Source organism: Lepidochelys kempii, chromosome 5, assembly GCF_965140285.1.
Source record: "Lepidochelys kempii isolate rLepKem1 chromosome 5, rLepKem1.hap1, whole genome shotgun sequence".
In the NCBI taxonomy this organism is placed as follows: Eukaryota; Metazoa; Chordata; order Testudines; family Cheloniidae; genus Lepidochelys; species Lepidochelys kempii.
The window spans coordinates 101875917-101888680 of record NC_136384.1 but is presented as its reverse complement, the minus strand read 5'-3'; the positions used below and the strand labels follow the sequence as shown (position 1 = coordinate 101888680).

Here is a 12764-nt window from a genome sequence, read left to right as displayed (position 1 = left end):
GTTTGTGCTATTTGATTATTAAACAAACAAACAAACAAACCCCTGCAGTTTTGCTGGGATTATCTACTTCTGGTTAATGGAGCGCATTGTACTAAGAAATACTTCTCTTGTACAGGGCAGTGGAATTTCCAAACCAAGAGATTATATGCCTCTCTTGTAAATAAAATTCTCAACAAGTCCCAGTGTGTACCAATGGAAGTTATGTACATGGAAGACCAGCCCCAAAGTCAGATCATTTTTATTTACAGTTAAAAAACAACACACCATTGAAATCCTAGAAATGGTTTGTCAGCAACCCTAAAAAGACTGGGAAACAACAAAGAACGAATCTACAAAATTGAGAGCTCACCTGTCCTTATAGTTTATCACAGTATCGATAATGGCGTTCATCTGTTTTGTCAGTTTTGGTGGGTTGGGTGACAATTTTTCTGCAGGAGGTCTGCCTCTCCTCTTCTTTGCCTTCTCTCCATCTTCTTTGCCAGAATCCTTATCCACATTTCTTCGTCTCTTTCGTTTTTTAAGACGGACTTCCTCTTCCATTTCTTCCAAATTGCCGTCTTCGATTGCCTGTCAATCATGGATTCAGAAAAATTATATTTAAAAAAAACCAAAGATGCAAAGAAAATAAATCATATTTTAAAAGACTAGTCAGATGTAGACAACTCAACACAATAAGTCTATTTATAAACAAGAGTTCAACAGAAAAATCCGTGAGTAGCAATCAATAAGACATTAAACTTAAAAGTAATTATAAAAACACCTTTACCACAGATGGATTCATATTAAACTGAACCCTCAGTTCCATCTTGCAAGTTACAAGTCCATATCTGAGGGCCTATGCCACTACGCGAGTAAGTACACAGCAAAACATGCATTAATTTCTTTGTTTTAGTAACAGTTATGTTCTAAAAAAGATTTTAATGCGAGTGTTTGCAGACAGGACAGTCCACATTAGGTATCAATGTAAGAAAGTAACACAGCTTTTTCTATACATTCTTTTTAAGTAGGAGCATGCTAGATTCAGCCTTCACTTCCAAAAGAATTTTCAAATTAATTTACAAATCTCCTAAGAATTAAAACCACCTCTAAAATGTTGTGTAATTTTCATTCAGTATAATAACAAGTGAGGAGGCAGAAGCGGTGACAATATGATGTTTTATAGTAAAGAGCACTTGTATCATGGCATGGAAAAAGAAAAACAAAAGAACAGTCACAAACAATAAACACTAGTTCCAATTACCTGCAAATGTGTGCTTTTAACCAGAGCCAGCAGCACTATGCAGAGAGATAATAAAGTGTCTACAAAAACAAATCAGGTATAAAGAGAACCTGCTCATATACTGACAGATCCATGTGACAAAACAAGCTGAACTTTTTTTTGCTTTTGAAAAAAACTCAAAAGCCCCCAGAAAACAAACCCCCAATGGAGAGGGGGAGCGGGAAAATAACTCCAAAATATCTAAACATAAATCGGTTATAAGAAAACTGAAATTAGTAAGAAAGTATAAAGAGACTACAAAAAATATTCAAAATCTTAAAATTAGGCTTTAGGATTAATGCTCTCTCAGAACGTAACTGATGTTGATATTTGTCTCTCTTGCCTCTCAATATTGCCTTGAGTACATGCAAATGCTAATCAATTCTTTCTTGTAGCTGAAAGAGCTCTAATCATAAGGCAATTACCTTCATTTTTCCACAGCACCAAACATGGCTAATATTTATGATCATGTGAGTATAACAATCAATATTAAAAAAGTGATTACAGCCCAGACATAATTTCTTTCACTTGTGTACAATGTATCTTGAAAAACGTTTTGTGAACAAAACCTGGTGCACAACACAAAACAACCTGGCATGTTAAAAACGCCAGTGGGATTTCAAAATCTGTTTCCTATGCATCCTCCGATGTGCAAATCCACAGAACAAACATGAACACAGAATCCTGAGGGACAGCCTGAAACTAGGCCTTAATAATCAAAAGACAATTTCCATCATGCTTCCACAGCGTTCAGATAACCATTATGAAGGAGGCTTGATCTGATGAGTTAGGAAGAAAAAGGAAGGAAAAAAAATCTGCACACAAATTCATTAATATTCATTTGGCTAAAGCAGGACACCCACTATATACCACTGCATCTAGCGAAGATTACGAAAAGGAAATTTCTCCGTAAATCTTGGAAGCTAGAAATGCTAATAATAAATACAGCATGCAAGGCTGTCAACAGTTAATGTTATTGCTCTCCTTAAGCACTCAGTTGCACACAGAAATACGGAGAACACCGGCTTTTGATGTGTTACACACCTACACATGCCTGTGATGTAGTTCTACTGAATCTTCAAGACGGCAATGAAAAAGGATATTTACCTTACCACTATCAGCAGGCCGGCTATCGGAAATCACAGTTAGTGGGGATAAAATTAACAAGCCAGCAAAGCAGCGAGCTGCTAGTCTCTTCATCAGCTGATCAGGAAAAAAAAGAGAGCTGGGGAAAGGCTATGTTTTCATATACAAGTAATTTTATTTTACTGAAAATTTAATACTGAAAGAATTGTGGATACTCAAATCTGCTGTTTCATTCTACCTGCTACAAGGCCCGAAGCCTTCTTCCTTCAGCCTGCTTTAATATTGACAACTACTTATCATATTTTCCCTTATTATTCCAGGCATCCAAATAGATTTTTAGCTGGGCAGTTATTGATTCTCGTAATAATTAAAATGCTAACTGAACAATTTCATATATAATTTAAAAACAATGTGCATTTTAAAACTGTACTTATTACACAATGCAATTTTATTGTTCTTTTATGAACAGATAGGTTCAGGTTATTGAGACAGATTACTATGAAAACTACTCTGAATTTAAAAAAAAAACAAGGTAAATATTCTAATTTAATTTGCTTTAGAAAATGGGCATTTGTTAAAAATGAATATTTTGCTTCTAGAACAGGACTTTGCTTGCCAATCCTTCCCCCCCTCTGCCCTCTCTTAAAACCCCCCAAACAAAAGCACTACGTCCATCCCAGAGTCTCCACATACCTCACTTACCCTGAGCAACAATTAAAGGCGCAAATGTATCTACTGTTACTTTTTACGGGCCGATATAAACGGTAACGTTAAAAAGAACATTTCAGTATATTTAAAGATACATTTTCAATCCCATCAAAACCAAAAAATAAAAACACAAATAAGCCAGCTGACATTTGGTCTTATGCGCTGTAAATCTGTGATTAGCAGACAAAGGACAGCAAATTAATAGCCAGTACATCACAAGTCTGCAAATGAATATTAAAAAATTACTTCAGTACTAATGTATAGACATATGTTATTAAAATTAGTTCTCAAAATCATGTGCAAAGACATGTAAATTCAGACACTCTTTTCCTTAATTTCAAGCTGTAGTGCAGGCACCAGGAAACCAGTGTTACACTAAGAACAGTCAAATACTGTCGTTAACATACAAGTGACAGCTAACTTTAATTTACAAATGGTAAATTAATATCTTGGATTATACAGTAAAATTCAAAGCTAAAATTATGATTTATGCTGCCCAAAAAGTTGAATACAACTACACGTAAGTCAAATATCAGAGATATTATAATATTTTAAAATATATATTATATATGAATGAGGACAGATTGATTAAACCAGTGCAGCTGACTGAGTTCTGTGCTAAAAAACCTTACTACACAGGGCTAGAGTGCCACACCAAACAGAATGCCCTTCCAAACCTTTACCAGCACGGTAATGAAACAAATCCCAGAAGCAAATCCCCAGTTTCTGACTGATGACGTGTTGCGCAAGAGTGCAAGACACAGCACAAAGACATCTCCCATGCTCAACTGCCTCTGGATTAGTGAGTTAAGTAGAAAGGGAGTCAGGAAAATAGTGTACAAATAAGAGTTTAACACTTTCCTTGCCTAAAGAAAACGAGATGTGTGACTACAATTAAGCTTGGACCCTATTATTATAAAAGAAAGCTGCACCAAGCTCATGTAGATCCCAACGCTGCAAAGAGCTGAGCACCTCCTGAAAGGCACAGGGCGCTCTTAATTCTCAACAAAGCCAATAGAAATTGTGAGGACCTCAGCAGCTGGGCTCATACCGAGGAAAAACCTTTCACTGTTATTAACCATGTACTTATTACAGCAGGCGGTGCATTTCTGAAGTATATCGGTTCACTGCATACTTATTATACCAAGGCAAGAAACATTTCCTTGTTAGGGAGCCAAGACCCTGAGACTGCTCAGGCACCAGAATTCTAAGGAGATATGATGTTGTGGATGTTGAAAGTGAATGAAAGGGAAAAAAGTTAAAATTGTCCTTTATGGAAAGTTTGGCCAGATACTTCTGTCTGGTTGCCTTCAGAAAACACTGTGAGATGTGAGTGCTAGAAGAGTGGGCCTGCCCCCACAAATGGCCTACAAGCAAAATATGGAAGGTCAAACTAGTTTACATTTTGTTTCATCCCTTTGGACAATATGAACATTATAGATGTATCCTCAACATTCACTTAGTTGAGAGTCTGGAAAATCTGAACATGTGAAGTGTGCTGAGAAAAACGGGTGCACGCTTTCACTTAAGTCTTATGGCACCAACAGCCAGTAACATATATAGTCCTGATGCTTTCCTTAGGTCACCCCCATAATATTCAAGGGAATCCTGCTATAACAAGATGCACCCATCAGGCAAAATCAGAATTTAAAAAACAAACACACACCATAGGGAGACTATCAAAAATATTACATTAAACAAATTAAAAAGTTGTATCTTATAACAAAGTGGGTAATGACAATACCAAATATTTTGTATTTACATAGCACCATTCATGAAAGGCTCTCAAAGCACCATACACATTAATTAAAACTTAGAGCAATAATTTTAGGTAGTGGTTAGACTCATTTTAGGTCAAGCACAGATCAGGTAACTTGACTGAAATCACACAGTGAATCAAAGGCAGAGTTGAGTATGAAACTCAGTAGCTTGACTTCCAATCCCTTTCTCTCATCATTAAAGGACACTACCTCATAGGAGATTTGTCATGGACCAAGATACATAGTAACTTCCTTTGCTCTGAGATCACCATTAGGCATAGGTACTAGAAAATTAAGTGGCACAAAAACACATGAGCCTAATCTGAAATGGTGAGAACCTTCAAAAGTCTACTTCAGTCATGGCTAAATACCACTGTGATAAGACTCCCTGATAATGCTGAACACACTGATCATCAGGCAGCCTTTTTGGGATTACATGAGAAAACTGCAGGGAACAAGTATCTCTTCTAATGTCCCACTCTCATTCACTCTTAACCCTAACCAGTCTCTGCCAGGAATGCTGCTATAGTTGGCTCCTTTCCCTCCAGACACAATGCCTGACATCTCTTAAAACCACATAAAGAAATCCTGCTGCTATGCTAGAACGTCAGTTGTCCAGTTAAATATTTTCACTGAAGGTGCCAAGTATCAGAGGGGTAACCGTGTTAGTCTGTATGCACAAAAACAACAAGGAGTCCAATGGCACCTTAGAGACAAACAGATTTATTTGGGCAGAGACTTTTGTGGGTAAAAAACCTGGGTTTTTTTACCCACAAAAGCTTATGCCCAAATAAATCTGTTAGTCTTTAAGGTGCCACACCAGACTCCTTGTTGCTTCACTGAAGGTTTACCAAAGGACAGGCAAAACAGAAAAACTGTCAGGTCCTCAGGCCAAAACCAAAAATCTAGCCTGGAAGCACAGGGAAACGCTTCCTTCCAAATATCGATATGCCAATGATTGACCGGTCCTAGAGATTCCTCTTCTGCTGTGGTCTTAATGTGCTGCTTAAGGTATTTTTTTTTCTTCCACCCCATTAAAAGCTTCTTTTCTCATTTGTTTGTGTGTGGTTTTGTTAATAATCCCAACAACCTCTAGGATGCCAGGAAGTAAACTGGGGTACTAAGAGGACAATCTAATCCAAGGTAAACCATTGCTGGCCAGGACACAGACCCCCCCCCCCCCCCCGGAGTGTTAGTTGACTGACAATGTACACTAGAGAAACTCTTCATAGAACACTATTTTAAATAAAGCCCCAAAATTAAAACTTTTCAGAGGCCCATCAGAAATCTGATATGATCCTATGTTTCAATTAATAAGAAATTCTAGGGTTTTGAATTGGGACTTAGAGAAAACTGAAGACGTGACTGTTCAACAAGAAAGTGGGATATTAATGGAGAAATATCCCACTTGAAACCCTTCATGGGCTTCCCCTGTTTTTTCTTATTAAGTTTTCTAATTTATAATATTTTAAAACAAAATAAAAGGGTATACCATCCATAAAAATCAGCTATTCATGGATTATATACTTTGGTATATTCTGAAAGTAAATGAAACATCAGTCAGAAGAGTGTTTCAGAGAAAGTACCCAAAATAGATATTTCAAGTATACATCAATAATCAGATAACATAAAGGAGGTAGGTAGGATCTTAAAACTGTCTGAGTTTAAAGGGTAAATCCTTCATAAAAGCAGAGAATGCCTTATCCATGTAAAAAGAAAAGGAGTACTTGTGGCACCTTAGAGACTAACAAATTGATTTGAGCATAAGCTTTTGTGAGCTACAGCTCACTTCATCGGATGCATTCAGTGGAAAATACAGTGGGGAGATTTATATACATAGAGAACATGAAACAATAGGTGTTACCATACGCATTGTAACAAGAGAGTGATCACTTAAGGTGAGCTATTACCAGCAGGAGAGCAGGAGGGGGGGAGTGGGGGACCTTTTGTAGTGATAATCAAGGTGGGCCATTGCCAGCGGTTAACAAGAACATCTGAGGAACGGGGGGGGGGGGGGGGGGGATAAACATGGGGAAATAGTTTTACTTTGTGTAATGACCCATCCACTCCCAGTCTCTATTCAAGCCTAAGTTAATTGTATCCAGTTTGCAAATTAATTCCAATTCAGCAGTCTCTCGTTGGAGTTTGTTTTTGAAGTTTTTTTGTTGCAACTTTTACGTCTGTAATTGAGTGACCAGAGAGACTGAAGTGTTCTCCAACTGGTTTTTGAATGTTATAATTCTTGACGTCTGATTTGTGTCCATTTATTCTTTTACGTAGAGACTGTCCAGTTTGACCAATGTACATGGCAGAGGGGCATTGCTGGCACATGAAGGAATACTTCCAACACACCTCTGAACAACATACTAAACCACAGAGACCTTCCTACCAAGACTACAAAAAGAAGGATTCTAGGTGGACTCCTCCTGAAGGTCGAATCGACAGACTGGACTTCTACATAGAGTGCTTCCGCTGACGTGCACGGGCTGAAATTGTGGAAAAGCAGCATCACTTGCCTCATAACCTCAGCTGTGCAGAACACAATGGCATCCACAGCCTCAGAAACAACTCTGACATCATAATCAAAAAGGCTGACAAAGGAGGTGCTGTCATCATCATGAATAGGTCAGAATATGAACAAGAGGCTGCTAGGCAGCTCTCCAACACCACTTTCTACAAGCCATTACTCTCTAATCCCTCTGAGGGTTACCAAAAGAAACTACAGCATTTGCTCAAGAAACTCCCTGAAAAAGCACAAGAACAAATCCGCACAGACACACTCTTGGAACCCCGACCTGGAGTATTCTATCTGCTACCCAAGATCCATAAACCTGGAAATCCTGGGCGCCCCATCATCTCAGGCATTGGCACCCTAACAGCAGGATTGTCTGGCTATGTAGACTCCCTCCTCAGGCCCTACGCTACCAGCACTCCCAGCTACCTTCGAGACACCACTGACTTCCTGAGGAAACTACAATCCATCGGTGATCTTCCTGAAAACACCATCCTGGCTACTATGGATGTAGAAGCCCTCTACACCAACATTCCACACAAAGATGGACTACAAGCCATCAGGAACAGTATCCCCGATAATGTCACGGCAAACCTGGTGCCTGAACTTTGTGACTTTGTCCTCACCCATAACTATTTCACATTTGGGGACAATGTATACCTTCAAATCAGCGGCACTGCTTTGGGTACCCACATGGCCCCACAGTATGCCAACATTTTTATGGCTGACTTAGAACAACGCTTCCTCAGCTCTCGTCCCCTAATGCCCCTACTCTATTTGCGCTACATTGATGACATCTTCATCATCTGGACCCATGGAAAAGAAGCCCTTGAGGAATTCCACCATGATTTCAACAATTTCCATCCCACCATCAACCTCAGCCTGGAGCAGTCCACACAAGAGATCCACTTCCTGGACACTACGGTGCTAATAAGCGATGGTCACATAAAAAACACCCTATACCGGAAACCTACTGACCGCTATTCCTACCTACATGCCTCCAGCTTTCATCCAGACCCCACCACACAAGCCATTGTCTACAGCCAAGCTCTACGATACAACCGCATTTGCTCCAACCCCTCAGACACAGACAAACACCTACAAGATCTCTATCAAGCATTCTTACAACTATAATACCCACCTGCTGAAGTGAAGAAACAGATTGACAGAGCCAGAAGAGTACCCAGAAGTCACCTACTACAGGACAGGCCCAACAAAGAAAATAACAGAACGCCACTAGCCATCACCTTCAGCCCCCAACTAAAACCTCTCCAATGCATCATCAAGGATCTTCAGCCTATCCTGAAGGATGACCCATCACTCTCACAGATCTTGGGAGACAGGCCAGTCCTCGCTTACAGACAGCCCCCCAACCTGAAGCAAATACTCACCAACAACCACACAACAGGACCACTAACCCAGGAACCTATCCTTGCAACAAAGCCCGTTGCCAACTGTGTCAACATATCTATTCAGGGGACATCATCTTACGGCCTAATCACGTCAGTCACACTATCAGAGACTCATTCACCTGCACATCTACCAATGTGATATATGCCATCGTGTGCCAGCAATGCCCCTCTGCCATGTACATTGGTCAAACTGGACAGTCTCTATGTAAAAGAATAAATGGACACAAATCAGACGTCAGAATTATAACATTCAAAAACCAGTTGGAGAACACTTCAATCTCTCTGGTCATTCGATTACAGACCTAAAAGTTGCAATTCTTCAACAAAAAAACTTCAAAAACAGACTCCAACGAGAGACTACTGAATTGGAATTAATTTGCAAACTGGATACAATTAACTTAGGCTTGAATAGAGACTGGGAGTGGATGGGTCATTACACAAAGTAAAACTATTTGCCCATATTTATCCCACCCCCCACTGTTCCTCAGACGTTCTTATCAACCGCTGGAAATGGTCCACCTTGATTATCACTACAAAAGGTCCCCCCCCCGCTCTCCTTCTGGTAATAGCTCACCTTAAGTGATCACTCTCGTTACAGTGTGTATGGTAACACCCATTGTTTCATGTTCTCTATGTATATAAATCTCCCCACTGTATTTTCCACTGAATGCATCCGATGAAGTGAGCTGTAGCTCACGAAAGCTTATGCTCAAATCAATTTGTTAGTCTCTAAGGTGCCACAAGTACTCCTTTTCTTTTTGCTAATACAGACTGACATGGCTGCTACTCTGAAACTTATCCATGTATTGCACCACCTACTGGCAGAGAAGAAAAGGAGTACTTGTGGCACCTTAGAGACTAACAAATTTCAGCATAAGCTTTCGTGAGCTACAGCTCACTTCTAAGGTGGCACAAGTACTCCTTTTCTTTTTGCGGATACAGACTAACACAGCTGCTAATCTGAATACTGGCACAGAGATACTAAGCACTTTGACAATGGTTTTAAAACACTTATTCAAAAACAGCATGACAAATGCCAGCATCAGGCATGAAGGTACTGAACAAGAAGTTATTTCTTCAGAAAACAGAACTCACATTACCAATTTGGAAGAGGTGGCAGGGGAAGAGGAGCTAGTTTCCTAGCTATGGGAATGCCCTATGCCAAAATATAAGACCACCCTCTTTTTCCACATCAAGTTTATATCACGTCTTATCTTCCAAGCCCAGTGCGGCTTTCCCAATGCCTACACCTCCACTCTTTCCCCTATAGGCCCTTTCTACTTCCCCTCTCCATTTATGTCTTTGTTCATGTTGTCCTCTATGCCATATAATGACACCTCCAGCTTATGTGCCAAATGGCTTTCTTCTCTTTAAAATCCACTTCTGTTACTTGTTCTCCCACATGATGTCTGCACCCTTTTCTGTGCTTAATGTAATTGTTTGTATATTTCTGAATTCGTTAACTCCTTGGGGCAGTGCCCTTGTCTTAAGTGTTTGGAAAATTCTATTTACATATATGGCACTACATTAATACATCAAATGAGGGGAGTAGTGACCTCAGAAAGTCACCATATTCCAGGCACAGCCAGACAACACAACACACATAAAATATGCTGTTGCCTAGTACTATGAATAAACTTCTAAAGTTCATATAAGGATTGAAAGGATTATTTTAACTGAAATTCACCTAGGTTGCCTTTATTGTTGAATGGCATCCTGCAATGACTAAGTAAGACTGATTTTGCTGGGAGTAAATTAACACAATATTGCTTTAATTCTATCACAAGCAAAGTTTTGATGGATGAACCTAGGCTTTTCTTGCTTCTACTGCTGACCCCACCCTTTTGTGGATAAGCTAAACTGAGCAAAGACATCCCAGATCACGGAATTGCTTAAGAAATCTCCTTCCAAAAACTATGGTAGGTGGGGAGGAAAGAGTTTGAGGGTTTTTTCCCCCTTTACAAAGACAATATTGGTAAGCAAATGCATAAGCTATATCTGTAACCCACGTCACCTTCTTCAAGTATGCTGAACTTTTAGAAGTCAAGAAAGCTGAAATACTTCACCCAGGCTATACTCTACCATCAGGTTTAGCAGTTTCAAGACAATAGGACTTGTGCTTCTATGTTGTGTTTGGGGTTTTTTTGGTTTGTTTTTTGGGTTGTTTTGCTTTTGAAAATTCCACCAACAGGTGCCTAAATATGGGTTAAAATCTAATTTTAGGCTCCTAAATTTGTCTTGTGTGTACATAAAAGTTCACAACAACTTTATTAGTGTACTGAAAGTTTAAATAACTTTTCAGTATTAACGCTGAAGCATTTTGCTTTGAAGTGAAAGATTTTATACCATGAAGAGAAAGTTTTTAACAGAGATACAATATTAGCCCTCGGTGCGCTAAACACTTATGCACATGCTTACTTTTAAGCACGAGTGATCCCATTAAATCAGTGGGGTTAACATAAATAAAGTTACATACCCACTTAAATGGTTGCAGGATCAGGGCCTTAAATTTTCAATATTTTGGTTTTGTCTAAAACAGTTTTGTAAACGGCAAACAACAAACCCTCTATTAGTTGTGGCACAATAAACAGCATTTATAAGTTAGTTCATGATAAATTTTAATCTTAAATTGCAATAGCACAAGTTTTCAAGTTAATTTTACAAAGCTCAACCTAATTTGATTTTTTTTTAAGTCATGTGATTTAAGCACCGATTTTCACCATGATTTAGATCACTCTACCCTGAGCTAGCAGCTGAAAGAGTCATGCAATATCCATTTAAAATTTTGTCCGAGTTGGAGAGAAAGAATAAGGTCAACGTAAAACTAAGCAAATGTTTTAACCGCTTATTAAAAATAATAAAGTTAAACTCAGTGGACCATTTCATTCTCAAAGAGGAAACAGTAAGAGAGGAATTAATTTAACCTCGTAATTGCAACATTCTGCAGTTATTTTGAGGGCTTTCAAGCGATTTAAAAAAATTAATTGCGATTAATCGCACTGTTAAACAATAATAAAATACGATTTATTTAAATATGTTTGGGTGTTTTCAAATATATTGATTTCAATTACAACACAGAATACAAAGTGTACAGTGCTCACTTTATATTTATTTTTATTACAAGTATTTGCACTGTAAAAACAAAAGAAATAGTATTTTTCAATTCCCCTATTGCAAGTACTGTAGTGCAATATCTTTATCATGAAAATTGAACTGACAAATGTAGAATTAGGTACATAAAAAACTGCATTCAAAAATAAAACAATGTAAAATTTTAAAGCCTGCAAGTCCACTCAGTCTACTTCTTGTTGAGTCAATCGTACAGACAAACAAGTTTGTTTACATTTTCAGGAGATAAAGCTGCTCACTTCTTGTTTCCAATGTCACCTGAAAGTGAGAACAGGTGTTCTTGTGGCACTGTTGTAGCCGTCACTGCAAGATATTTACGTACTAGATGCGCTAAAGGTTCATATGTCCCTTCAACCACCATTCCAGGGGACATACATCCATGCTGATGATGGGTTCTGCTTGATAACGATGCAAAGCAGCGTGGACCGACACATGTTCATTTTCATTATCTGAGTCAGATGCCTCCAGAAGAAGGTTGATTTTCTTTTTGGTGGTTCAGGTTCTGTAGTTTCTGCATTAGAGTGTTGCTCTTTTAAGACTTCTGAAAGCATGCTCCACATCTCGTACCTCTCAGATTTTGGAAGGCATTTCAGATTCTTAAACCTTGGGTCGACTGTTGTTGCTATCTTTAGAAATCTCACATTGGTACCTTCTTTGCGTTTTGTCAAATCTGCAGTGAAAGTGTTCTTAAAATGAACAACACGTGCGGAGTCGTCATCTGAGAATGCCATAAGATGAAATACATGGCAGAACGCGGGTAAGGCAGAGCAGGGGACATACAATTCTCCCCCAAGGAGTTCAGTCACAAATTTAATTAACGCATTATTTTTTTTAACGAGCGTCATCAGCATGGAAGCACATCCTCTGGAATGGTGGCTGAAGCATGAAGAGGCATACGA

The 12764-nt window shown here is 38.8% G+C and overlaps 1 protein-coding gene across 7 annotated transcripts in view; it reads right to left on the bottom strand.

The window, feature by feature from the left end:
* The window catches only part of SMARCA2 (SWI/SNF related BAF chromatin remodeling complex subunit ATPase 2), a 182950-nt gene that overhangs the window by 32460 nt on the left and 137726 nt on the right, over nucleotides 1–12764 (bottom strand). For all 7 annotated transcript variants that reach the window (XM_073345222.2, XM_073345221.2, XM_073345225.2 and 4 more), the window contains one exon: nucleotides 350–567. In XM_073345222.2, coding sequence (XP_073201323.1) covers nucleotides 350–567 — 218 coding nt within the window. The remainder of the gene's footprint in view (nucleotides 1–349; nucleotides 568–12764) is intronic.